Here is a 26650-nt window from a genome sequence, read left to right on the forward strand (position 1 = left end):
AAAAAAAACCCTAAAAAAAAATAAAACACTAAATATAAACTCTAAAGCCTTAAAAAAAAAAAAAAAAAAAAAAGACCAGCCCAAGCCACCCAAGCCTGTCTCGGCCAAACTTGGTGCATGCTGTAATCCTAGCACTTGGGAGGCTGAGGGGAGAGGGTTGTTTGGAGGTTTGAGGCTAGAGTTAGAGTGGGGTATAGAGTAAGTCCCAGCCAGCCTTATTATAAAGCGATAACCTGTCTCATAGAAGGTTTTGGGAACATTTGGGGGGATATTCAGCATCTTCTCCAGCTCTAAATTGTGTTTTCTTGATAAGGAGGCCTTTTCAGAGGCCACTGAGTTTGGAAGGACTTGCCAAAACCAAGCCAATGAACTGCCCCACTTTAATTTTTCTATAATGTCTGTTACTCATTTGGATGACAGCGCATGTGCTACAGTGCATGTGTGGAGGTCAGGGGAAAGTTCTGTTTCTGTTGCGTAGGTCCCAGGGGTCAGATGCAGGTCCTCAGATTTGAAGGAAAGTTTCTTAATCCACTCACTAGCTCATTTACTGCTTCATTTTTGAGGCAGAGTCTCTGCAGCCCCGACTGGCCTGGGACTTACTACACAGCCCACAGTTCCCTCAAAGTCCTGACCCTCCTATCTCCATCTTCCCAGGACTGGGATTGCAGCGTTGAGCCACTGTGCTGAGTTACCTTTGCCCTTAAGACTTTACATTTTAGTGGAGTTGCTCTAAATTCATTAAATCCAAGATGTAAGTGAGGGTCCATGTTTTTGTTTGTTTTTCTATAAATAATTTTTCAAAATAAATTATTATGTATACAATATTCTGTCTGCATTCCAGAAGAGGGCATCAGATCCCAGTATAGATGTTTGTGAGTGACCAAGTGGTTGCTGGGAATTGAGCTCAGGACCTCTGGAAGAAAAGCCAGTGCTCTTAACCTCTGAATGATCTCTTCAGCCTGTGAATCCATGTTTAATAGAGTATATGTTTTAATGCCCAATGAGACGGTACATTTGGAATTATAATAGTGACTGTAAATTTGTGATGGGTGACTCCTGGCAGGAGGGTGTGTGGTGTTGAACATATAAAGGAGGCTCTGGCTAATGCAGTGGGTTGCTGAAGGCTTTCATTGGAAATGTTTGTTGGTTGTGAAGTGTGTATAGGACATAGGAAAGGTGCCTGATGCACAGTTGAATGCCTGAGCTGGGGGAACTGAGTTTGGCTGGAGCACAGAAGATGGGTATGGAAGAGACTGGCAAGGTCAGTGGCCTCAGAGATCTGGGTAGGGTCTTGGTGTTCACTCTCAGAACAGTGGGAAACCAATGGAGAATTCTATGCAGGTGTTTATGGGTCTGATGTGTATTTTGGAGGGCATTGTGGATACAGATAGAAGTGGATATGAGGATAACAGTTTGGGAGCCACATAGTAGATCAGATGTGAAAAGTGGTTTGGGCAAGAAGTGTGAGAAGAAATGAAAAGAATACCTAGATGGAAGAACTCTTTTGGAGGTAAAACTGAGAGAGCTGGGTGATATCATCAAGGAGGCTCTAGAGAGTGACTCCAAGTCTGTCTTCAACAGATGACTAGATAACATGGTGGTGCTGGGCCTAATAAGACTGAAGGATGGTTACTTCATAGGTTTAAGAGGCTGAATAAATGGCTCAGTGGTTAAGAGCACTGGCTGCTTCTTCCAGAGGACCCTGGTTTGATTCCCAGCACCCACATGGCAGCTTACATATATCTGTAACTCCATTTTTAGGGCTTCTGATACCTTTACACAGACATACATGTAGGCAAAACACCAATGCACATAACATAATAATGTGTTTTACACACACACACATTTTAAAGACTGTTAAAGCAGCTTAAGGTGAAATAGTAGAATATAAAATTGATATCCCCTATGCAAGTCATTTCTGACATTCCATACAGATAAAATCTCCAGAGGATAGGAACTGTACACTTAGTTGAAGGTAGACAATAGACAATTTTAGTAGTTTGGCACATAGCTACTTAGGACGAGGTAAAAAGATATTTCTAGAGATAAAGGTTACAAAGTGGTTTTAACTGCCCAGGCCTCCTCAGGAGAGGGGTAACTGAGAATGGTTGTGAGGCAGCTCCTGTCTGTCCAAACTTCCACCTCTTCCTAGAGCTCTTGTGCTGCTCCTCAGCTTCTGCTTAGGAAGAAAAACAACCCTTTAGCCACATCACCTTTTAAAAAGTGTTCGAGCTGGGCTGGAGAGATGGCTCAGAGGTTAAGAGCACTGACTGCTCTTCCAAAGGTCCTGAGTTCAATTTCCAGCAATCACATGGTGGCTCACAACCATCTGTAATGGGTTCTAGTGCCCTCTTGTGTCTGAAGAAGTGTACTCATACAAAAATAAATGAATAATTAATTAAAAAAAAAAGTGTTTGAGCCAGGCATGGGCACACCTCTAATCCCAGCCCCTGGGGGCAGAGGCAGGAGGATCTCTTGGGTTCTAAGTTAGTCTAGCCTACAGAATGAGTTTCAGGGTAGCCAGGGGTACATAGTGGCACCCTGTCTCAAAAACAAAACCAAACAATATAAGACTGTCTGTGTCTACATCTATGCCCAGAGGCCAGAGGAAGTCAACCAGCATTTTATTCATTCCTCACTGCCAAATTTACTAGACGTAGGGTCTCTCATTGAACCTGGAGGGAGGCTGGCAGCCAGCAAGCCCTCATGATCGCCTTTATAGCACTAGTGTTACAACCATGCACAGTTTTGTGTGTGCTGTGTGTCTGTCTGTCTGTATCTATGTATGTGTGTTTGTATATATTATGCTGCTATCCAAACTCAGGTACTCATGCAGCAAGTGCTCTTACCCACTGAGGCATCTCTTCAGCCACTAAAATACTATATATATATATATATATATATATATATATACATATATTCATGTATTTAAGTTTGCCTGAATGTATATTTGTACATCATGCCTGCGCCTGGTACTCATGGAGGCCAGTAGAGTGTGTCAGATCCCTGGAGCTGGGTTATACATACGTGTGAGCCATCATGTGGGTGCTGGGAAACTGAGCCCAGATCATTGCTCCTGGAAGAGCAGCTGTCTGACTGCTGAGGGATGTCGCCTCCTGCCCTACCCCAGGTATTTTTGAACAGGTAATAAAATCATATAGTTGGCACATTCATAAGGCATAAAATGACATACTATGGAAAGTCTCTTCCTTCTGTGCCAGGAAGGACCTGTTACTCAGCCTTTGCTGCTGTTGGAAGATGGGTGGTGTTGAGCACTGGGTGGGAGAGCTGCTCTCAAGCGCTAGTCTTAAAGTGACAAAAGAGTGTCTTTTGTATCTCTTACACACAATAAAGCTTCAGCCCACCTTGCCTCCCCCAGCTTATCAGTGTATCATTAGATGTTGGCATCAATCCATATCTTAGTAATGAGTTTCCTCATTCTTATGACTGTGTTCCATTTTATGTTTTCATCTCATTAGTCTTTACTCATGGACATTTTGGCTTATTCTTATTTCTGTTTATAAATATGTTAAAATGAAGATTTTCTACATCTATTATTTTATACATATATACACAATGATTTGCACATCTATCATTCTGTATATAAATATACAGAAAAAGAATGACATTTTAGAAATGGAAAGTTTTATAAAGAGATTTGCTTCCTTTGTTTTAAATTCATTCAGTATTTATTGAGTACCTATTATGTGCCAGACCCTGAGGCAGGTACCAGGAATCCAGCTTTCAGCAAGTCATGTGATCCCAGCCTCTGTGGAATGGCATCACTCTCTAGTAGGGCAAAATATCAGAGGAGAAATTGAAGAAAGCTACTTTAATATCATGTGGTCAGCCATTAGGGGCAAGACAGGAACACTTGGACTGTGCAAGCCTGTGTCCACGTTTAAGGTTTGTAAAGAAAAGGCATCATCAGGTGGGGACGATGGCTTGGGAGTAGATGTGGAGAATGTGGATGAGCGAACATGAGTCTAGTTAGGGAGGAAGCTGGTTATAACGAGACCAGTGCTGTAAAGGAACAGCAGCTTTGGATCAAATCTTCAACCTAGTAAATTGAATGAGGAAAGATGTCAATCCCTAACTGGCATGAGAGAGGGGCAGGGAGACGGGTTGAAGTCAGGGCAAGAACAGATGCCTGTTGCAGCGCCTTCTGTGCCTCTGTTGTGGCATTGGCAAAATGGGAACTCCCAAAATTAAAATGATACGAAGGACTCCATCATCTGGCTTTCTGGGCTAGCACTAGAGCGTAGAGCTCAGAAGGGCTCAGGCTTGGGATGGGCAGGAAATGGGGCTTGGAAACTTCCTCCTCAACTTGTGTTTTTCTTTCATCTTCACCCCTTCTGCTTCCCTTCTGCAAAAGCCCATTTCTGTGCCCATCCTGGGTCCTATGACTTTTCTCTCCCTCAACAGTCGGTTCCCGATTCTGGTCCCCGGCCCCCAGCAGCGCCTGCCCCCTTCCCACCGGGGCCCCCCATGATGCCACCACCCTTCGTAAGTTTTATGTGTTTCCCTGGGCTTGGCTTTTCCAGCCTGCACCCTCAGCCCCACCCTACCACTGCTGTGTTGCCAGGAAGGACCTGTCACACAGCCTCTGCTGCCGTTGGAAGATGGGTGGTGTTGAGCACTGGGTGGGAGAGCTGCTCTCAAGCGCTAGACCTCAAAGTGACAAGTGTCCCTTTTTGTTTTGTCCTTGGGATACCAGGGGCTGGAGGCAGGAGACACGGAAGGGAAAGACTTCAGCAGAGCGAGGCCTGGGAGGCTTCTCTGCTTTTCACTATTCCTTACTGTGCTCCTTATTATAAAAGCCTCTGCCTTTGGGCTGGAACAGCATTGGTGGTCATGAGTTAGAAAGGGATGGGAGGCAAGAGACTAGGATCCTTGCCTTGTCCCTTCCTTCCCCTCAGGCTTCAGGGGGTACAGCCTCCCTAGTCTGTCACTGTTTCCTTGCCCTTTTCCTCTCCCTCCCTCACTTGTCAGGAAGCTGTTTGCTTGCCATTATGCCTGAGAACTCGTACCTGTCTTTCTCAGTAGTGGGGAGGGAGACAGTCGTACGCCTTTTACTACTCAATGGAAAGCCTTGGAGTCACCTCTAGGCTGGGATGAGGGCTGGGTAGTTCCTGAGATAGTGGTCTCAGCCATAATAATACAGTTTCCTTTTCTTTCCTCATTTTCAGATGCCCCCTCCAGGGCTCCCACCTCCTTTTCCTCCGATGGGGCTCCCCCCTATGAGTCAGAGACCACCAGCCATTCCCCCCATGCCACCTGGTATACTGCCCCCAATGCTTCCACCAATGGGGGCACCGCCACCACTTACACAGGTGACTGTGCTTTCCACAGGGTCGTTAGCTGGGAGGGGACTGAAGGGAATTTGGGGCTAGACTCATGCCTGTTTGTCTGCTGATTTGACTAAAACAGTTCTCAGGCATGTGAATGTCCAGAACCTGAAGACTATCAGAGTTTGTTAGCTGGGAGGGGACTGAAGGGAATTTGGGGCTAGACTCATGCCTGTTTGTCTGCTGATTTGACTAAAACAGTTCTCAGGCATGTGAATGTCCAGAACCTGAAGACTATCAGAGTTTGTTAGCTGGGAGGGGACTGAAGGGAATTTGGGGCTAGACTCATGCCTGTTTGTCTGCTGATTTGACTAAAACAGTTCTCAGGCATGTGAATGTCCAGAACCTGAAGACTATCAGAGTTTGTTAGCTGGGAGGGGACTGAAGGGAATTTGGGGCTAGACTCATGCCTGTTTGTCTGCTGATTTGACTAAAACAGTTCTCAGGCATGTGAATGTCCAGAACCTGAAGACTATCAGAGTGTGTGCCCATGGTGAGGGTCAGAACCCCAGAGGGATCTTAGGGATCCCAACTCCAAGAGACGATTTTGCCTAGCCCTTCCTCACCCTAACATTGGCTGCTGGTCTTTATATCCATAGATACCAGGAATGGTCCCTCCGATGATGCCAGGGATGCTGATGCCAGCAGTGCCTGTCACTGCAGCGGTAAGCACACGCTGGGGGCTAGCAGGAAGCAGGTTCTGTCTGACTTGGAATGCATGGAGCTGCACTCTGTTCTTCCCACCTGTCATATCTCCCGTGGTCCCTGGCTGCGGTCCTTACATTCACATCTGCGACAGCCACACTCAGCAGTTGTGGTTCCCTCCCTGTCAGTGGGACGAAGGCAACATACTCCTTCCTTCCTTCCTTCCTTCCTTCCTTCCTTCCTTCCTTCCTTCCTTCCTTCCTTCCTTCCTATGCCACTCAGTACCTTAGAGAACACACTCATCCAGATTCTCTGCATCCTACGTGTGCTGAGGAGGCTTCTCCATAGCACATCCTCTTTTCCTCTGGAAGGGGCAGTGGCACCTTCTTGTGCTGCTGCTGCTCAGTGTAGTGGAGTCTTGAGTTGGGTGTTGAATTTTGACATCTATTGTGAAGTGATGGATCCCAGGAGTTGACTAAACAAAACATTTATGGAAAATGAAGAAAGGAGCTGCTGGGATCTGAGCTCACAGCCCTGGAGGGGTGGAGGGAATAGGACTGTTAGTCGGCAGAGATCCCTGGGAACAGGACACACAGATCCTGGCCTGGCCTGCTTCTCCATTCCCCCATGGCCTGGGTCCTGGGGGCCACTGGGCTTGGCCCCAACCCTTCCCCCTCCTCTTTCTTCGGCAGACGGCTCCGGGTGCGGACACCGCCAGCTGTGAGTCTTCTGGGGGCCTGCTCCCCCCAGGCTCGGAGGTTGGGGGGCACAGGGGAGAGGGGACCATGGACTGGAGCCCACGCTGGATCATGCCTGTTGGGATGTTGATGGGAACAGGGGACATTTATGGGATGGAATAAGGGAGGACTAAGTGGGGAGAAGATGGGGATTTGGAGCAAGAGCTTAGTAGGCTCCTTTGCCTTCTTTTCTAGCTGCTGTGGCCGGGACAGGCCCTCCGGTGAGTTTAGGTCTCTGGGTAGAAAGTGGGAGGGAGGCCGATGGCTACATCTTTGGGAAAGGAGCCTCGTAACAATTCTGTGCTTCTCCTCCTTCCCCAGAGGGCCTTATGGAGTGAACACGTGGCCCCTGATGGGCGCATCTACTACTACAATGCTGATGATAAGCAATCCGTGTGGGAGAAGCCCAGCGTCCTCAAGTCTAAGGCAGAGGTCCTGAGCGGGGCTTTCTGGTTCTTCCTTTCAGCTTCCCTGGTCCTTCCAAGTTCTCGCCTCCTTTGAGCCTCCAACCATTCTCATTGTGGTTCCTCTGACCCCAAGATCCCTGACCACTTCCATGCTCCTTGTAACTGCCTCCCTAGGATCTTAGGAAGTCCACTTCCCCCTCAGGCAAGGCCAGGTGGCAACTAAAGACTATTGTCTTTACTGTCCTGTACTCACTGGGTCCCCGTAGACCCTGCCAGGCTGGAGAGCACTCCAGGTGCTGATGACTTTTGACCCCTCCCCTTACAGCTGCTACTGTCCCAGTGTCCCTGGAAAGAGTATAAGTCAGACACAGGGAAGCCTTACTACTACAACAACCAGAGTCAGGAGTCCCGTTGGACCCGGCCCAAGGACCTGGATGACCTGGAAGGTGAGGCATGCTGGAGGCAGAGGGGGAAGACTGGGCAAGGCTGCTGGGAGTCCTTTGCTGCCCTGTGACTGCTCTCTTTTCCCCTTACAGCCCTAGTCAAGCAAGAGTCTGCAGGGTAAGTTTGTGACTATGTAATCCATTCTTCCTTCCTTCCTTCCTTGGTGTACTTTGGGGAGAGAGTGGACTCACTGTTATCCTTCCTCTGTGGGGAGAGGAGTCTTACTTCTTTATGGACTCAGCTGCTTTTTAGACCCAGGCTAGAAAACCTTGCCACCCCTACCTTCCTGGCCCTGCTTTAGTACACCATCACTTTGGCTTGCCTGCAGAAAACAGCAGACCCAGCAACTACAGACACTACAGCCACAACCACCTCAGCCACAGCCTGACCCTCCACCTATACCTCCGGGTCCCATCCCAGTGCCTATGGCCCTCCTGGAACCTGAACCAGGTCGAAGTGAAGACTGTGATGTGCTGGAGGCTGCCCAGCCCCTGGAGCAGGGCTTCCTGCAGCGGGACGAGGGCCCCAGCAGGTATGGGCTGCCCACACCCTTTCATTGCAGCCTCAAACTCTCCATCCTCATTCTCTTTAGAGCCTGGGGAGGGACATGTCAAGAGCTGAACATGACCCCAGAAGGGCTTTCTGGGGAACAAGAAAAGGACAGTAAATTGCTGAGAGTGAAGGGCACTGAAAACTGTAAGGATTATGGGCACTGTGGCTGAGTCCCTTCTACTCTCCAGTTCTACTGGACAGCATCGGCAACCACAGGAAGAGGAGGAAGCTAAGCCAGAACCAGAGAGATCTGGCCTCAGTTGGAGCAACCGGGAGAAGGCAAAGCAGGCATTCAAAGAACTGCTAAGGGACAAGGTGCTGGGGGGGGGGGGTGCTCCCAGGGAAGGAAGGCCTGGAGGGTTTGAAAGTTAACAGGCCCCGAGACTGTGCCTCTCTGTCTCAGGCTGTCCCTTCCAATGCTTCGTGGGAACAGGCCATGAAGATGGTAGTCACCGACCCCCGCTACAGGTACGCTTGAGTCGGAGTGGATAGTTCTTGTTGGTGAAAGCAACTGGGCCGGGAACTCCCTGAGATGTCCCAATTGGAATTGACACTCAGCTGAGTTGGCTGCCAATTGGGTGCTGACACTCAGGTCTAAGTGGCTGGGATGGGCTGCAAGAGAAGGAAAAGCTAGAGTAGCTCCAAGATGCAAAGAGGGAAATGGTACAGCTATGAGATGCTTAGTAAATGGTTACTGGCTTGAATTAAAGTTAGGGACTAGGGGCCCTAAGGAGACAGATGTTTGATGGTAACTTGAGAACACCGAAGCTACAGGGTCCAGTGTTTCTTCCCCTCTCGCCTCATCCCACCCATATTCTCGACACCTGTATGCTAAGTCCCCAATTTGGTGTGGTGGAGACCTTTCCCCCATGTCTGTGACCCTGCTTCATGGGCTGCCAGGGTAATTCACGCTGCATTCTCTCCTTTCCTCAACTGTCTACTCCAGTGCCTTGCCCAAACTAAGTGAGAAGAAGCAGGCGTTCAATGCTTACAAGGCTCAGCGGGAGAAGGAGGAGAAAGAGGAGGCCCGGCTGAGAGCCAAGGAGGCCAAGCAGACCCTGCAGCACTTTCTGGAACAGCACGAACGCATGACCTCCACCACCCGCTACCGGTCAGGGAACTGTACTAGACTGGGCTCTGGCTCGGGAACCCTGAGAACACACAGGTGCATGGTCTGTTCTCTACCTACTCACAGCCCATGTGCTCCACAGGCGGGCAGAACAGACTTTTGGGGACCTGGAGGTCTGGGCTGTGGTCCCTGAGAGAGATAGAAAAGAAGTTTATGATGATGTCCTCTTCTTCCTGGCCAAGAAGGAGAAGGTAATGGACAGTCACTGGCTGGACTCTCCTGCCCTCCATTTCTTGTGGACCTGGCTACTCAGTGTCCCTTCTCCTGAATTGGAAGCTGGTGTGGAACTTTGTCCTGAGCCAATAACCCTGGGTGAGGGAGGGCAAGGAGGACACTGGTTTGTGACCTGGAATTCCTCTCCTTTCTGGGACCCAGAAGTCTTGAGTCTTGTTCTCCTTTCCAGGATCCTTCCGTGCTGGCCCTGCCTCACTTTAACCCTGTGTCTTCCCAGGAACAAGCCAAGCAGCTCCGGCGTAGGAATATCCAGGCCCTGAAGAGCATCCTGGATGGGATGAGCAGTGTCAACTTCCACACCACGTGGTCCCAGGCCCAGCAGTACCTCATGGATAACCCCAGCTTTGCTCAGGACCAGCAGCTGCAGAGTGAGCCTGAGACTCTGTTCTTCCCTCCGCACTGTCCCGAGACCTTCGCGCTGTCCCCTTGCCCATCCCCTTACATTTGGTTACTGTTCCTCTTGGGAATCAGGGATTTCCAGATGTTTGATGTTACCTCTCTGGTTGGCTGGTTTTGTGTGTGTGGTGCTACAGATTAAACCCTGGCCCTTACATATATTTTAGGTCAGCCTGTATCTTATTTTTTTTACTTTATTTTGTGATGGTAAGAATTTGACCTGGGGTATCAGTTAGGCAAAGTACTCTACTACTGAGTTCAACCCCTAGTCCTGGGGTCCACTGTTTATAAGAACACTGTATGTCTTTCAGGGATAGAAATGTGAAATCCTAGAGATGATGGTGATGGCATCTATAGGTCATGGTGAACGTGGTCTGTGTGGGCCTTAACTGTAGTTAGGAGTTGTTGGCTTATGGTCATCTTCTGAACCTGAACTAAAGCCTGACTGCGTCCAGTTCCCCAGGATTTGATGCCTCAGATTGCAGGATAACTAGGTTTCCAGGGTGGTTTCTAAAAGTTGAATTCATCAGAGCTGAATGCTTGCTAATTTTTTCTAGTACAATTAATACTCTTGCCCAAGAACTCCCAGTATAGTGACTGCTCCCATATAGCCCTGCTTCACCTACATGGGAAGCACATTCTTGAGGTCTGAGGGACGGCCTACTGATCTGGCGCCTGCTAAGCTGCTTCCCTGCCTGCAGACATGGACAAGGAAGACGCACTTATCTGCTTTGAGGAGCATATCCGAGCTTTGGAGAGAGAGGAGGAGGAGGAGCGGGAACGGGCCCGGCTTCGGGAGCGGCGACAGCAGCGGAAGAATCGGGAGGCCTTTCAGGTATTTTCATACTCGTCATGATCAGAGGTTGGCTCAGCTCTGCTCTGCTCTAGACCACAGCCTTTTTGCAGTGGCCTGCCTCTGAACAAGGTTGGCTGTTGACTGGCCCCTTTCAAGTTCCACCAGGTCACTCTGCAGTAGTGCTCCTTCAGGGAGATAGGCTGTATGTTCCACCCTCAGACTTGAGTGGCAGCTAGACCAAGTGTCTTTTCCTTTGGGTGAGAGCCAGACAGGTAGTTTTCCTCTGCTTAGGAGTGGTAGTGGGTTGACAAAGCTGATCATAGCAGGAAACTGTGCTCTGAGGTAGGTCTGTGATTCATGGCCTCCAGGCTGGCTTATTGGCTGCATGTTCACGCTTTCTCCATCTGTAGTGCCTTTGCCTCCTTTGCCCGAGATGCCTCTGCTCGTCCCTCTGCCATCCCTTTTCTCCTCCTCAGTCACTGGCCATGTGTCCCCAATGGTCTCATTCTCCTTATCCTCTTGTGGCCTTTCCCTGTGCAGAGCTTCCTGGACGAGCTGCATGAGACAGGGCAGCTGCATTCCATGTCCACCTGGATGGAGCTGTACCCGGCAGTCAGCACCGATGTTCGCTTTGCCAACATGCTGGGCCAGCCGGGTAAGGCAGCCAGGCTTCCCCTTGTCTGCTCTGCTTTCCTACCCTGCCAGCCTCTCTGGACCTAACTCTCTGGTCCTGGCCTTGACCCTACCCTGAGCCTTGGGAAGCTGCCGCCCGCCAGGCCCCATCTCTCCCTTTCTGCAGGCTCTACTCCTTTGGACTTGTTCAAGTTCTATGTGGAGGAGTTGAAGGCTCGATTCCACGATGAGAAGAAGATCATAAAGGATATTCTTAAGGTGAGGGAGACCTGGGGTTACGCATGGACAGATGGGGTATAAACCATATTCGCTGAACCAGGACTCCCTAAGTCATATTTTGCAGGAACCTGGCAGCTTGCACTGGAGATACAAATAGACACATTTTCTAGCCAGATGTAGTGAAGCATGTCAGCTTTCCCAGCACTTGAGAAACTGAGGCAGGAGGATTGCCACAAGTTCAAAGCCAGTGTGAGGAAGAAAGTACCAACCAGGTTGAAACCCTGTGTCAGAAAAATAGAAAAAAACCAAAATAACATCATTTTTTTGCTCTTCTATAGGAAGTATTAGCCAGGGACAGGTGTTACCACAGAGACAGGATTCAGAAAAGGTGACATTGACCCCACCCTCAGGATAAGTAGATGGAAGGGTAGGGTGTTGTGACATAGGGGTGCTACAGGAGAAAGGCAATGGGTAGAAAGGGCACACCAGCCCGAGGGGCAAGCATAGCGTTTGTAAACTCGAATTCCCATATGCTAAGCTCCTGCCTGCCTGCCTGCCTGCAAGGGGTTTTGAAGAATTTGGAATTTGTTGCCAATGCTTTACAATCTGGAGATTTCACATAAAAACCTGTTTTGTTTTGGTTTTTGAGACAGGGTCTTATGTATTCCAGGCTGGCCTTGAACTCCTGATCCTTCTTTCACTTCCCACATGCTGGGATTATAGGTGTGCACCACTATGCCTGGCTTCACATAAAATCTTCAGTGTCTCTTGCCAGTGTGGATGATGTCAGCACTGGGCTCATTCTGCGAGACATACCATGGACACTGGCTGAGATGCCATTGCCCTCTTAAGAGGTGGAGGAGGGTGAGGCATTCTTCACCTCACTACACCTTAGTGCTGGCAAGTGTCAGCTGCTGGTCACTAGTCCATGTGCCCTGTCATGTTCTGTACTGGAGAAATAGTTGTTCATGTTTGTCAAACTCTCAAGTGTAAGTGAAGGGATCGTTCTGTTCCAAAAGGAAAAAAAAAGTGTATTTCTTCATGGAAGTAAATACTATTTTAAATACATATCTCTATTAGTATCCTAATAGAAACTCTAATATCCTGATAGTAAACACTATTCTAGTAAATACTGTATGTATTAAGATACCATACAGTATGGTGACTAGAAGCAGGACCTAGGGATAAAGAGTCCAGATTAGGGGCTAGAGAGATGGCTCAGTGGTTAAGAACACTGATTGCTCTTCCAGGGGTCCTGAGTTCAATTCCCAGCAACCATATGGTGGCTCACAACCATCTGTAATGGGATCGCACTCTTCTGAAGACAGCTACAATGTACTCACATAAAATAAATAAGTCTTTTTTTTTTTTTTTTTAAGAGTCCAGATTAAGCCCTTAAGAACCTTTCTAAGCATCAGTTTCTTTGTCGCAGAAGTGGCGAGTGTTCCACCAAGGAACCCCCAGTTACCAGAGATAGCGACTTTGTGCCTTACATTGAGAGGGACATGGTACTGTTAGGCAGATTGCCTTACAAAGCCATGAATGTTGTAGTAATTGTTGTATTAATAAACCAAGCAACCGTGGCTTACACCTTTAATCCCAGTGCTTGAAGGTGAGGAGCAGGTGAGCTGCAGGTCAGCCTGGGCTGCACAATGGATCCTATCTAAAAACCTGAATACATTTCCCTAAGAGCTCAATGTTTCAAAGTTACTCCTCAGTGAGATGCGTCATATTGTCCTGGGGTTTTCTCCTATTTCTCTGGGACCACATGCCCTCTAGAGCTTTACAAAGGGCTTTGGATTGAACTACACTTTTTAGCTCACCCTTGTCTCTGGACTTAATCTTGGTACTCTTCTATTATCAGTGCTTTTTGATACAAAGGTTGGAGAACCACACCATGCCAGAGACTGGGTTAGAGGGATATGAGAGGGTGAGGGGAAGACCAGTCAGGCAGCTGTTGAAGAATCTAGGTGGCAAAAAAAGAAGAGCAAGACACTGTAGGGATGCTGAGAAGAAAACAGCATCAAGGTCAAGTCTAGAGGTGGCTCTAACCCTATTTTCTAATAGAAAAGTTTGTATCTCTTTTGTGCCTTAGGGTATCGTGTATAAGATTTTTATTAAAAAAGATGGTTATAGTTGGCTGGGCATGGTGGCAGATGCTTTTAATCCCATCACTTGGGAGGCAGGGGCAGGTGGATCTCTGAGTTAAAGGCCAGCCTGGTCTAGAGTGAGCTCTAGAACAGCCAGGGCTACACAAAGAAACCCTGTCTTTTAATATTTATTCATTTTATTTATATGAATACACTGTCACTGTCTTCAGACGCACCAATAGGGGGCATCTGATCCCATTACAGATGCTTATGAGCCACTATGTGGTTGCTAGAAGTTGAACTCAGGACCTCTGGAAGAGCAGTCAGTGCTCTTAACCATCTCTCCAGCCTGAGAACCTTTGTCTTAAAAATGGTGAAAGTTGGGCTGGTGAGATGGCTGAGTAGGTAAAGGGGTTCACCACCAAGCCTGAGGTCCTTAGTTTGATCTCAGGAACCCATACTGGTAGGAAAGAAGCAACTTCACATGTGCCATGGCACATGGGTGCTCACATACATACAAAATAAATGTTTAGACTCTGGATATATCCACTAAAATAAAATTGCCAGGCTGTTTTGTGAAGTGAATGGCAATACTATTGTTAAGTGTTAAAGATTGTAAGCAATGAGGGTTGAGCCATAAGAAGTGCCTACAGAAGACAAGCATTCCAGTTGGGAAGTGATCCTTTAAAGCAGCTTGGACAGGGAGGAGTAAAGCCAGTGAAGGATAGACACCTGTCCAGAGATAGCTAACATCTAGCTAGTGACCTGATGTTTTTTTTTTTTTTTTTCTTTTTTTTTTCATTTGTCATTTTTTATTAGATATTTTCTTTACTTACATTTCAAATGCTATCCCAAAAGTTCCCTATACCCTCCCCCCGACCTGCTCCCCTACCCACCCACTCCCACTTCTTGGCCCTGGCCTTCCCCTGTACTGGGGCAGGCCCGATGGGTTTTATCTACCCAGAGCAACCGGTTATTTTGGACTTCTAGGCTTCGTTTGGGCTCCTAGCCATGGAGGCCTGATGATCTTAGGAGTTCCTGTGGTCGTCCATCCTGGCACATGAACTGTAGGGGCATCTCTCATCACCTAAGACAGTGCAGGGCCCTGAGCTTGGAGCAGGTAGAAGATTAGCCATGGGTACAGGAGAGCTGCGGCATTAGAAGAGTAGCCAGTTTGGTATGGGTTGGAAACTGCTAGGGAAGATGTAGATCAGGTAAAAAGTTAGTGTAAGGGTAATTCTCAGGAACACTCACACAAGGGAAGTGCCCAGAAAAAGGCCCTGGAGAGGAGAATACTGCATACATCTCACAATAATCTGCTCTTTGGCCCAAAAACCTCTGCGAATTGGGGACAATCCATATATAAGAGCTAAATAACATTTAGAATTTTTTTTTAACATTTTGTCAAGTGTCTTGCTTATAACAATCTCTTATTGTTTATTTCTTTTCCTTGTGCTGTGTCTAAGGAATTGAAACCAAGGGAAAGAACCAGTTAGTTAGCTTGAGACACTAAAAGCAAGATGGAGGGATAGTCTAAGTGAAGTGAACTGTGTGCTCCTGGGGAGGAGAGTGAAGACAATGTATTTCAAGACTTCCCAGGGGAAGGCCCATACTAGGGAGATCAGAGCTGCCACACAAGCATAAGGACCTGTCCTCAAGCATGAGGACTTGAGTCCTCAGCACCTACATAAAATCTGGGTATGCTTGCAACCCCAGCCTTGAGGCATGGCAGAGACATGATCCTGGCCCGATAGTTTAACCAAAATAGAAAGCTTCAGCTTCAGCGAGACTGCGGTCTCAAGGGAGGGAGACAGAGAGCTGTCTACCCAAAGTCCTCTGGTTGTGACCTCACTCTTATAGAAAGGATGTATTCAGGAAGGGCTGAGCCTTGACAGAGAAAAGACTCCTGGGGAAAAGCAATATATACTCCTGCCATCAGCAGGCAGGAAGCCTGGAGGAAGCCAGCTGTGTGAAAGGACAGGAAAGCTGGCCTGTGACACAACATTCCATTTACCTATCAGCTTGGCCAAGTGAGATTCCTGCACCTTAACTTCACTAGCACATGGAGGCTTTTTGGTGAGAAATATAGAACCTGGCTGGGTACTTAAGACAATGAACATGGTTTAAATATTGATGGAGAGCTATACATTTGATGGCCAACATCTCTCCCTGGACCTATGCATTCAGGGTAGGTGTAGTGGCTGAAAGCAGATTTGGGATTTAGACCTGGGATATGTTAGAACAAGTGATTTCATTTTTCTTGTCTGCATAAAATTAGAAGACTGACCTAGTATGAGAGGATTAGTGGAGAAATGTGTCAAGCACTCAGCAGAGAACTTATTACCCAGTAAGCACCCAGAACAAGAGGCAAAGGGTGTAGACCAGATGTTAAGCATGCATGGCAGCTTCCATGAGCAGCAGGAAGGCCCAGCTGTGGCCAGAGGAACAAAGACCTAATTGTAAAAACTCAGTCATCTATCAAGACGGAAGATACTTCCTGACTCTTTTGGCTCCATATGAATCCACACAGGTCAGATGGGGCCAGTAAGATGAAGACTTAGCATGGCTTCTAAGGTGTGTCAAAGGTCTTATGGATCCTATTAGAGGGCAGAGGCCAGGCTTGAACACCTTGCAGCCTGATCCCTTTTGCCCACTGGCCTGTGGTGCCCCTGGCCTTCACACACTGCTGTGCCCACAGGACCGGGGCTTCTGTGTGGAGGTGAACACAGCATTTGAGGACTTCGCCCACGTCATAAGCTTTGACAAGAGGGCTGCTGCGCTGGACGCAGGCAACATCAAGCTGACCTTCAATAGTGTGAGGGGATGGGCAGGGCTGGGTGGTCCTCTCACTTACCCCAATGTCTTGTTCATCCTAACGGCCCTGCTGATTATCTTGGGTTTGGGACACATCTTCCTACCTCTTAAGGTACTCCTGACCCTATTCTGTTTCTCTTTGCCTTCAGCTGCTGGAAAAAGCAGAGGCACGGGAGAGGGAACGGGAAAAGGAGGAGGCCCGAAGGATGCGGCGCAGAGAAGCTGCCTTTCGAAGCATGCTGAGGCAGGCCGTGCCTGCTCTGGAGCTGGGCACTGCCTGGGAAGAGGTCAGAAGCACAGCCTGGCCCCAATCACCCTCAGGCCTGAGGGCAGCGGAGCTTCTCCACCACTGAGGGCCCACCCCAGTCACAGCACAAGCCCTGGGCCAGCTCCAGTTCCCTTCCTTCCTCTGCCCCAGCCCTGCCCAGTTCTCGTGGCGGTGTCCAAGCTGGTCCAGGCAGGGCCTGGTCTGATCAGCAGTGCTCTCCCCGTTCAAGGTCCGTGAGCGCTTTGTGTGCGACTCAGCCTTTGAGCAGATCACCCTGGAGTCGGAGCGGATCCGGCTCTTCCGAGAGTTCCTGCAGGTGCTGGAGGTAAGGCACTTGGCCACCCTGATCTATGTATCTCTGAACTCTAGGCCTGCATGAGACCTTCAGTAGCTTGTCACTATGAAGGCTCTTTGACCTGCCCAGCTAAAGAAGGGAAGGACTGAGGGTGCCCTAGAATAGACAGAGGGCCCTAGCTGAGACAGGAAGGCAAGGTTCTCACCTTTCCCTCTGCCTCTAGCAGACTGAATGCCAGCACCTCCACACCAAAGGCCGAAAGCATGGCAGAAAGGGCAAGAAACACCATCGCAAGCGTTCACACTCACCCTCAGTGAGTCGGCAGGTAGAGGGACATGGGTGAGGCTGGATTGTTTGATACAAGTTCAACACATCTCCTTGGCTCTGGACTCCCTGTCCCCAGTTCCCAGATGAGGGCTTCTGGAAGACAGAGCCTCTGGGCTGACCAGTATTACTCATCTGCCTAGGGCTCTGAGTCAGATGAAGAGGACCTGCCCCCACCATCCCTCCGGCCCCCCAAGCGGAGGAGGCGGAACCCCTCAGAATCTGGCTCTGAGCCCTCCTCCTCACTTGATTCAGTTGAAAGTGGGGGTGCTGCTCTTGGAGGACCAGGCTCCCCATCTTCCCACCTTCTTCTTGGGTCAGGTAAGCAGTTTCTAGGAGCCTGGGAACTGGGGTGCTGGAGTAGAGGCACAGCAAGTCCCAGACCCCTGAGGGCTGACTGGGATGGGAGGGCCTCACTGTGGAGCAAGACTTTCTAACTCTGCCCAGGCAAGGAGCTGGGTAAAGGAAGGAAAGCCAGACTCAGCCTGCCTCACACCGACACGTCTACAAAGAATGTACAGGCAGAGAGGAGCCGCCGCCTTCCAGTGGGACTCAGCATAGTTTTTTTTTTGTTTGTTTTTTTAAAAAAAAAAACCTCTATAGATCATGGTCTTCGGAAAACCAAGAAACCAAAAAAGAAAACTAAGAAAAGAAGACACAAGTCGGTGAGTGGAGGAGTCGTCTCGAGATTCTGCAGTCATGTCACCTGCCTCCCAGCTGTGCCGCTCAACTGCTGAGATGGGCTCTGAAACTCTTACAGACCAGTCCTGACAGTGAGACGGACCCCGAAGACAAAGCTGGTAAGGAGAGTGAAGACAGAGAACAGGAACAGGACAGGGAACCCCGGCAGGCAGAGCTCCCTAACCGTTCCCCAGGCTTCGGAATCAAGAAGGAGAAGGTGAATGGGAGGACCTGGCTTTTGCCCCAGCCTGTGACACAGTCTAGGGGGCTCAGGTAAGTCACACCTTTGCTCAACAGACAGGCTGGGACACATCAGAAAGCGAGCTGAGTGAGGGGGAGCTGGAGAGGCGAAGGCGGACACTCCTACAGCAGCTGGACGACCACCAATGACCCCACGAGCTACTTTCTGCCTTGGACTTCTTGAGGCAGTGGCTCCAGGGTCGCCTCAGCATCTGCCTCAAGACTCCTTCGTCTTGTCTGGTCTGTGTCCACTTTTCCTAAAGTAACCCACCCCCAACACACTACTGTTAGCACCTCTCAAGGTTGCTTTTGGTGTTCAAGGGTCCCCTAGTTCTCAGACAACTAGTGCAGTCCTTGCCCTCAGCCCCAGACCAGAGATGGGCAGTCTATACCACGGGGTGGGTAATGCCAGTAGACAGTGCGAGAAGGGGTCTCCAGGAAAGAGACAGGCTGCTTGGACACAGCCTGGGTGGCCGAGGGCAGGGTCCTCACCCTCTAGCATCAGTGCCTGCTCTTGCCTGATCTGGCCCTGGGGCTCCACCACTGCTTCCTCTCCCCTGGGACCCGATGTATGTGTTTGGTTTTGTTTTTTAAATAATATTTATAACATGATCTACAACTATTTTGTCCTCTTCATATACTATCCACTGGGGACCAGCAGAGGGCACCACAGTTCTGACAGCTTTTTTCCCTGTGTGTAGTTAAAGCCCAGCCAGGCTTCCCCTGCCATCTCTAGGCTCATCACTCCTGAAATGGAGGAAAATACTTCCCACCCACACTCATATCCTCATGGCCACTCTCTGTCAGAGAAGACAGCTTGGTGCACAAGACTTTGTTGAGAGATCTGGGGTTTATGTACAAAGGAAAAGATACATATACAAAACAAAAGTGCCCCTGCATTCCCTTCCAGGGTCAGAGCCCAGTAGGGAATTGAGCAAATAGTCTGTGAAGATCCTCTGTTGCCTGTTCCTGGGCCAGAATCCACCTAGCTGAGGAAAGGTGAGACTGCCAGCACATCCTTCCTCTGGCAGTCTTGGAGCTGGTACAGACAGTGCCTCTGCTCTTCAGTCAGTGGGAAGACAGTGGGCAGGGTGGGGTCCAGGCCCTTCCTTGCATTGTTTGGAGCAGGAAGTGCCCATCCAGAGGGTGGCCACCAGGGGTCAGCTGCTCCCACTACCACCCACTCTCCACGTTAAGTGTTAGCCCTTCCCTTTCCACTTTAGAAAGCCACAGGTCTTCCCCCACAACTCTTTGGTTTTAAGGAAGTGGAAGAAGCAGGAGCCAATGCAGGACAGCAGCTGGCACAGGAAGCCAAGAAGATGGGTGCCAAGGTGGGTGGGACCATGGGCCTAGGAGAACAGAACAGTAACAAAAAACCCTGAAGACTCAGGCGGCACACGCAAGACGGCAGTGGGCCCAACATTGCTCCTCTACCCCCTTTTACTAGGGCTCAGCAGAGTGGGCCCAGGCAAAGAAGGGCTTCACTCTGTAAGATTATCTACTATTGGCAGAGTCCAGGGATCCATTAGTCTGGATACTCTCTAAACCAGAGCTGACTATGGGATTGCAAAGGGGGTTGGGGGACGGACCCGTATTTCTTCTTGGATGTACATCCTCCTCTAGGATCCCACTAGACCCTAGGAAGAGGGGCTGTGTACCCTCATGAGCTGAAGCCGGAAGTGGTTTTTCCCAGCCCTGAACTGACCCTTCAGGAAATGAAGTTGAAGACTTGGGGCAAAGTGCACTATGGGGAGCACTAGGGAAATGTCAGACCCCTATTGACCTAGTGCCCACAGTGGCACAGGAACGAGCCAGCCTTAGCTGGAGCAGCTGGAGCTTGAACAACACAGCCTTCTGGGCCCTGGGCCCACTGTCCAGATCTGCAGGACTCAGAATTAAGGTACTTCTGCCTCCAGGAGGATCTCAGTGGGGACCTGGAGCTCGAGGAGGGCCACTGGGTGGGATAGCACTCCTGGCTTGGCTGTGAACGACCATGTGTTGGTGGTTAAAGCCTGTGGGGGAATAAGCACATGAACAAGTGACTAGGTGGGGGGACTGAGCAAGACAGCACCTGAGGAAGAAGTCAGCCATGAAAAGGTCAGGGAAGATCTTGGGAGGGAGGCTTGAGGGCCAAGCTAGAAAAACTGCTGGAATGATTTTCAGAGGGGGAGCATAGGAAACTAAAGGCCACCCAGGAAAAGATTAAGCCAAACTAGATGTCAAGAAGCAGAGGTTAAGGGACATCTATCCCTGAGTAGGAGCTACTAGAGCTCTTAGGGGGAGACCAGGACCCAAGATACCTTGGATCTGTGAATGGAGCCTCAGTAATCCAAACCATTAGGTCTTGCCTGCTCTGGCATAGCTCCTAACCCTGGCCCAGAGACTCCTTAGCCCTTGAATCTTAGTAGCTAGGATAGTATTAGTGGGAGGACCCATGCAGGGATAAGCCGTGTTTCTCAGAGCATGCAGCATGCAAAGTCTGTGTCTCCATCACTGGGAGGATGCTACCAGAAGATGACTCCAAGGCATGCATAGAGGGCAGCTAAAGTGCCCAGTACCTGTCAGGCTAACAGTTTGACTCATCATGGTGGGCTGCATCACAGAAGAAACGTGAGCCCCGCTTGGCAGTACGTGCCGTGAAAGGGACACTCTTCAACACTACGGCCCAGGAGAGACAGTGATCAGGTTTTATGGGAAAACAGACTAGGAAGAAGGACCAAAGGGGATTAGATCAGGCTCTGGGAATTGGGCCCAGTGGACAAATATCCCACCTGTGATGATGTCCTCAATGGTCCCATCCTTCCCCTCGTAAACAGGCCGGTGTTCCTTAGCCTGGCGCCGCCTCAGCTCTGCAATTAGCTCCTGCTGCTGCCATTTGTTCCGCTGGGATGGAGTCTAAGCCAGATATTAGAAGGGAAGGAAGTCATCACTAACCCAACAAGTAACTGGTTCCTGTCCCAAGATATAGGCTGAAGATGACCCTGCTTAGAGGAACCCTGTCTGTGTCCTGTCCATCTGTGTCTGCCCCTCCAAGGAAGGGAGACTCTGTGTGTGTGTGTGTGTGTGTGTGTNGAGAGAGAGAGAGAGAGAGAGAGAGAGAGAGTGTGTGTGTGTGTGTGTGTGAGAGTGTGTCTGTTGTGTGTGTCTTGGTTTTCCATGTTCTTCCTTGCTCCCTGAATCCTCAATTCTCCGTCTTGTCTTCCAGACCAGCTCTTGGTCCCAACCCACCTTGGCATCCAGCTTTTTGGCTTCCTGAGCCAGCTGCTTCTCCCGCATTACCTCCTCTTGTTTCTTACGAGCTTCATTCTCTTGTTCTGCTTCCTTAGATAGGACCAAGAGAAGGGGAGCTTGAGGTTTTCACAGGCTGGAAGGGAGGGGCTGACACTAAGCGTGAAGTGTGGGTGGCAGTGGGACCAGCTAACCCCAGGTGGCCACTCTCTGGAGGGGTACTTCCTGCTCTGAACAATGAAAGGAAGGGCCTGGGCCCCCACCCTGCCCACCAGTCCACAGTTCAGAGGCCTGTGGCCAGCTTCCATGGTTCCTTCCCTAGACTTTAGTAACTGGAAAAGTCTCAGATTTGAAGCCCAGGCTCTCTCTTGACTAATCAAACTCCTGAAACATTTCTTCAACTTACCTTGTAAGAACGAATGAATCGGACAAATACTGGGAAAAACACAGAAGGAGGTGTGGTCTTGGGACTCTCACCAAAGTAGCGCACAACTGCATTGTAGGCCTCCTGGGTAAGAAGTAAAAGGCAGACAGAGGGGTCATCCCAGTGGGAAGAAGCCCAGTGCCCACATATGGGCAGGAGCCCCACAGAAAGCAAAGCCTGCTACCAAGAGAGGAAAGCCAATTACCCAAGTCCCTCCTGAGTCATGACTTCAGACATGGATGTCTGCTATCTTTAAAGTCCCTTATTAGTACCCCCTCACCTTCTCCACATTGCTGGCCAAGAGTTGGATGCCTACCTCAAGTGGCCTACAGTACTGGCTTTAGATGTTTGCCACCACCCCCGCCCCCAGTTCCTTGCTCACCTCAGCAGTCTTGGCATCACGCTGGAGTTTGTCCAGTTTGCCTTCACTGGTACTAAGAAAGTTTCGAAGGACACTGTTGTCATGAATGCTGCATTCCCGCCGAATCAGCTCCATTCCCCGGCCCAGCTCTTTCACGTCTAGCAGCACGTTCTCCAGGGACACTGTTTACCAAGAGCCTGGCTGAGGCTTACCCAGGCCTATAGCACATTTGTCCCACCATGTCCCCTTGGCATAGACTTGAGGGATGTACATGTAGAGAGGTCTGTGTCAAGCAGGCTGGGCTCTCTCAGGCAGTAGGAAGGAATGGAGGGTCAGAGTTCATGGGCCCAAAGAACAAGGTAGCAAAGGAAAGAAAACCAGAGACAGCTAGTCTCCAAATTGGAGCTATGTGGGCCTGCTGCTGCTTTTTTCATGGGCAGGACAGCAGCAGTGGTACTGTGTATCTGTCTGTAGGGGGCTTTACAGGTTTTCTAATCACATCACATACATGATAGAGAAATACAATCTCTGGGCCAGGCTAAGGGAAACCTGATCCTACCTGAGCACAGAGGAAGGCTCATTCTCTCTGGAGTTGCCCCTGCTCATAGCTTTAGTAGTAAGAAAGAAGATAACAAAAGCCAGAAGTGGACCAGGTATTCCTCCTGCTCAGCTTCCTGGGATTGTCCTGAAGAGGGCACCCTCACCTGCTGCAGCCTTCTCCACAAAGTGCAGCTCCTGCCAGAAGTTAGTCAGCTCTGGGTATTTCTCCTTCACCGTCAAGGCAATGAAGTGCAGCAGGGTCATCTTTCGGTCCGTGGACTTGGTGTCCAGCAGCTGAAAGGGAGAGGTGGCAGCAGCGCTGAGCACCCTGGCTCAGGCACTAGGATCCATGTGTCCTGCACGTGCTGTCCCTGCCATCTTACCAGGTCCAGGCTCTGGAGCTTGAAGCCATAGACAGCACCTCGCTTGCTGCTGTTCATGTAGTTCCCCAATGCAAGGATGATCTGTTCATAAGATGCAAGGTAGGCAGCTCACAACAGCCCCAAAGACCCCCACCCCCACCCCAGGACCTGAGAACCACCAGGCACTCCCTTTCCCAACCTCTAGCATCTGCTTCAGTTTCTGTGAGGACTTGACGGAGGCAGAGGCTGCAATGATGGCATTCAGTTGCTGAAAGACAAGATAAACACTGTGATACCCAGGTTGGGAGGAGGATAAAGCCAAGGCATAGGCCAGAAGGAAGGACGGTGAACATGACTGGTCATAGCAGTGGATAGTAATTAGGGAAGAGGCTGTACCGGTGTAAGCATCTGCAGATTGTCCTGGAAGTTGCCCAGAAAGGCCATGCCAGCCATTCGCTGGGTCAGCCGTTCCACCTTGCTGAAGAGCAACATGAAGCGGTCCTCAGCTGCTAGCTCCTCTAGTGGCTGTCGTTCACGTTCATACTGCCGCAACAGTTTCACCTCTGCCTCTGTAGGCAGGAAGCGCATCAGGCATTCCACGAAGTCTACAGGTAGTGTCTGTAAGTCAAACCTGTGTAGGATGAACAACACAGCACTTCAGGTGTGACATCTGTCCACATCTTCCCTTATCCTTAGAAGGACTGGAGAGCAATGCACAGGACACAGCTAGAGGCAGAGCACCATTGCTTCATCTGTCCTAACAAACTGGCTCTCTGGTCTTTGCTCTCTGCTAATATGGCAGAATCCCTGCTGATATTATTCCCGATAAACTCTTCCTTCTGGGCTGAACATGGAGCTTCACTCACAGAGCCTGAGACCCAGACTGGAGTCGGTATGCTCTGCTCTGGTTAGTGGGTAACTGAGAAATATGAGAAAATCCTGTCAGGAGTCCTGGAATCCAGGGAAACCCAGGTGCTGTGGGGACAACTGGGACAACAGCTCTCTGGGGACCAGAGCCAAGTTGGTGGGAGCCTCACGTGTGGATGGCCCTGCAGATCTCCTCAGCTGAGCGCCCAGCCTTTCGAAGGGTGATAGCCAGGTTCTTGGCACGATTGGCTTCCAAAAGGGTCACCTTGCTGGCAGCCTTTTGTGCTGTCTTATTCTTGGAGCAGATGAGGTCAAGAGCAGGACCCTGGGCTTTTGTCTTAAATAACTCTTCAAACTTGTCCAGGTCTAAGTCCTGGCAGAAATAATAAGAAGGCACAATGTTGAAGGCTCAAACGATAACAATACCCACTGACCATGTGCCCTGCAAAGATACAGTTATGACTGGATAATGGGGTCACTCTTGCTCTGCCTGAAAGCCTTTCCAAGATCAGAAGATCTGGCTCTAAAATCATCCTGGTCTCCAGGCCTCACACCAGCCCCACCTTTCTGGACCCCAAACCCTTGTCACCTCCAAAATCTTCTCATCATCAAGTTCACTGAAGACAGTGCCATTGATCTGATTGGGTTTCAGTGCTGTCCAGTTGAAGACTGGCAACCGGAACTTGGTCTTGATAGGTTTCTTGATGCGAATGGCTAGGTTTTCAAAGGAGGACAGGTGTGAGCTAAGAGCTGAGGAAAACCTCCAATAGCATTGCCCAGAGCCCTGAGGGCACTCACCTGACAGGCCCACTGTCAACACCACAGAAGGAGCAGCACCAGGGAGAGGGGGGGCAGGGGGACACTTGTCTGGGAAGAATAAATGCCATCGTGACCCACAGTCCTAAGACTCTAGGCTGCCCAAACTCTGCCTGCCTCCCTCTCCTTAGAGACCCATAGAAGAGTGCTATGGAAACTCTGGTCAAGTTGATCCTAGAAGTATACTGAAGGGGAGAGCCAGCACTAGTCCCTAATGGAGTTTCTCCTGTCAGTTTAACCCTCAGCTTGGCAGCCTTCAGAGGAAAAATTGAGAGCAGCACCTCAGAGATCCTTGAAGCACAATCTGCTCCCAGCATTCCTTCATCTGTTTCCCACAAATACTGGTCCTCCCTTAGCCCTCTCTCTCATCCTGACTTGATATCCTCCTAGCCCTCGAATGATGCCATTTCCCAGCTGTTTTCCTAAGCCCCCAAGCCCCTCCCGGCTTGGAAGTCCCAGTTACCTGGTAGTGGAGGAGGGGGTGGGGGCAAAGGTGGAGCTGGTGGAGGAGGCAGAGGAAGAGTCTCCTCAGTAGGTGGGGCTGGAGCCAGCAGGTCCAGGTCAGAGGGTGGGATGCCTTCAGTCAACTCTGTAGGGCCTACCCTGGCTAGGGCCTCGCTACCGCCCATGGATTCCAGGCCCCGGGCACTTGGTTCCAAGTGGCATCGGCGCTGGAAGGCCTCCTCCTTTTCCTTAATGAGCCTCCGAAGAGTATGCACCTGGTTGCTTGTGTTCTCATATGTCTCCTATCGGGCAGACAGCAACATTGAAGGAAGAATGGGCTGAAGGCTCTATAGTCAGTTCCCCTGGGAGTCAGAATTCCTACCCAACAGATTCCCAAGAAGGGTCATCTCAGTGTGCTCAAAATAGAAGAAATCCAGGAACAGCAAAGCTGGAGTGTGGCAGAGCAGAAGAGTAGCTTGCTTCCACTGGGTAATAGGTCCTTTTTCTCTGCTCAAGTCTGTTCTCACTGCATAGGCCCCTCAAGGCTGAAGGAAAAGGATGCCCTTTGAAACTCCATTGGTCCCCTGCTAGATGGGCACTGCTGCTCTCCCCACAGACCTTACGTCTTCATTACTGCTTTTATTTCATTGTCTGTGGATAGCTGCTCAGATGGGAGGTTCATGGAGAAGTCTTTGTGATCTCTATATCCTTCCTGGCTTCCTATCTAGTACGAGGCAGGGATAAGCAGATATCCACTGAGCCGAACTCAGTAGCCACATAACCATATTCTTCTGAGACAAAGAGGTTATGGCTTGGCTTTATAACTAAGCTAGAAAGTTAGGAGAAAGAACTCAAGATACTGAAATATGAGAAGCACTGCCCTCCAGGACCCCTGTAGACAGTAATAAACAGAAGGGCTACTCTAACCATGCTCAGTAAACAGAGCTGAGAAGCATATGAAGAACAAGCCAGCAAGTGGGCAGGAAGACGGCCTGCCCTGGATTTTAGGGGTCCAGGAGCATATCATCTGCTCCCATTCTCATCCGGGTCTGGCCAACTCCAGCTTCAAGATTCTTTCTCAAGATAAAATCATGGGGAAGAAGCTAGGCAGTGGTGGTACACACCTTTAACCCCAGGATTTGGGAGGCAGAGGTGGAGACAGGAGAGATCTCTGAGTTCGAGGGCAGCCTAGTCTATAGACTGAGTTCTAGGATAGCCAGGGCCACACAGAGAAATCCTATCTCAAGAAGAAAAGAAAGTGGCGCATGCCTTTAATCCCAGCACTTGGGAGGCAGAGGCAGGCAGATTTCTGAGTTTGAGGCCAGCCTGGTCTACGGTCTACAGAATGAGTTCCAG

General features: G+C 49.8%; 2 protein-coding genes across 16 annotated transcripts in view; one reads left to right on the forward strand and one right to left on the reverse strand.

The window, feature by feature from the left end:
- Prpf40b (pre-mRNA processing factor 40 homolog B) overlaps positions 1-18871 on the forward strand; it is a 65612-nt gene extending 46741 nt beyond the window's left edge. For 3 of the 12 annotated variants that reach the window (XM_029547972.1, XM_029547971.1, XM_029547973.1), the window contains exons 2-25: positions 5190-5333; positions 5948-6013; positions 6686-6713; positions 6926-6951; positions 7052-7162; positions 7463-7583; positions 7674-7698; positions 7910-8113; positions 8322-8448; positions 8537-8601; positions 9080-9244; positions 9345-9453; positions 9714-9864; positions 10594-10727; positions 11229-11343; positions 11488-11579; positions 16329-16445; positions 16594-16731; positions 16942-17037; positions 17231-17332; positions 17475-17652; positions 17935-17996; positions 18092-18229; positions 18310-18864. In XM_029547972.1, the coding sequence (XP_029403832.1) occupies positions 5190-5333; positions 5948-6013; positions 6686-6713; positions 6926-6951; positions 7052-7162; positions 7463-7583; positions 7674-7698; positions 7910-8113; positions 8322-8448; positions 8537-8601; positions 9080-9244; positions 9345-9453; positions 9714-9864; positions 10594-10727; positions 11229-11343; positions 11488-11579; positions 16329-16445; positions 16594-16731; positions 16942-17037; positions 17231-17332; positions 17475-17652; positions 17935-17996; positions 18092-18229; positions 18310-18402 (2607 nt within the window). In that variant the 3' untranslated portion in view covers positions 18403-18864. Of the gene's footprint in view, positions 1-4425; positions 4507-5189; positions 5334-5947; positions 6014-6685; positions 6714-6925; positions 6952-7051; positions 7163-7462; positions 7584-7673; positions 7699-7909; positions 8114-8321; positions 8449-8536; positions 8602-9079; positions 9245-9344; positions 9454-9713; positions 9865-10593; positions 10728-11228; positions 11344-11487; positions 11580-16328; positions 16446-16593; positions 16732-16941; positions 17038-17230; positions 17333-17474; positions 17653-17934; positions 17997-18091; positions 18230-18309 lie in introns of all 12 variants that reach the window. The other 9 variants (XM_021216540.1, XM_029547970.1, XM_029547966.1 and 6 more) reach the window with 7 other exon arrangements.
- Positions 18872-19083: 212 nt separating this feature from the next.
- The window catches only part of Fmnl3 (formin like 3), a 54433-nt gene continuing 46866 nt past the window's right edge, over positions 19084-26650 (reverse strand). For 2 of the 4 annotated variants that reach the window (XM_029547965.1, XM_021216496.1), the window contains 14 exons: positions 25314-25596; positions 24833-24901; positions 24624-24748; positions 24205-24407; positions 23564-23798; positions 23367-23435; positions 23189-23269; positions 22970-23099; positions 22287-22447; positions 21887-21988; positions 21481-21573; positions 21024-21147; positions 20811-20910; positions 19084-20264 (listed from right to left, as the gene is read on the reverse strand). In XM_029547965.1, coding sequence (XP_029403825.1) covers positions 20819-20910; positions 21024-21147; positions 21481-21573; positions 21887-21988; positions 22287-22447; positions 22970-23099; positions 23189-23269; positions 23367-23435; positions 23564-23798; positions 24205-24407; positions 24624-24748; positions 24833-24901; positions 25314-25596 — 1767 coding nt within the window. In that variant the 3' untranslated portion in view covers positions 19084-20264; positions 20811-20818. The remainder of the gene's footprint in view (positions 20265-20810; positions 20911-21023; positions 21148-21480; positions 21574-21886; positions 21989-22286; positions 22448-22969; positions 23100-23188; positions 23270-23366; positions 23436-23563; positions 23799-24204; positions 24408-24623; positions 24749-24832; positions 24902-25313; positions 25597-26650) is intronic. The other 2 variants (XM_021216499.2, XM_021216498.2) reach the window with 1 other exon arrangement.

Source organism: Mus pahari, chromosome 17, assembly GCF_900095145.1.
Source record: "Mus pahari chromosome 17, PAHARI_EIJ_v1.1, whole genome shotgun sequence".
In the NCBI taxonomy this organism is placed as follows: Eukaryota; Metazoa; Chordata; class Mammalia; order Rodentia; family Muridae; genus Mus; species Mus pahari.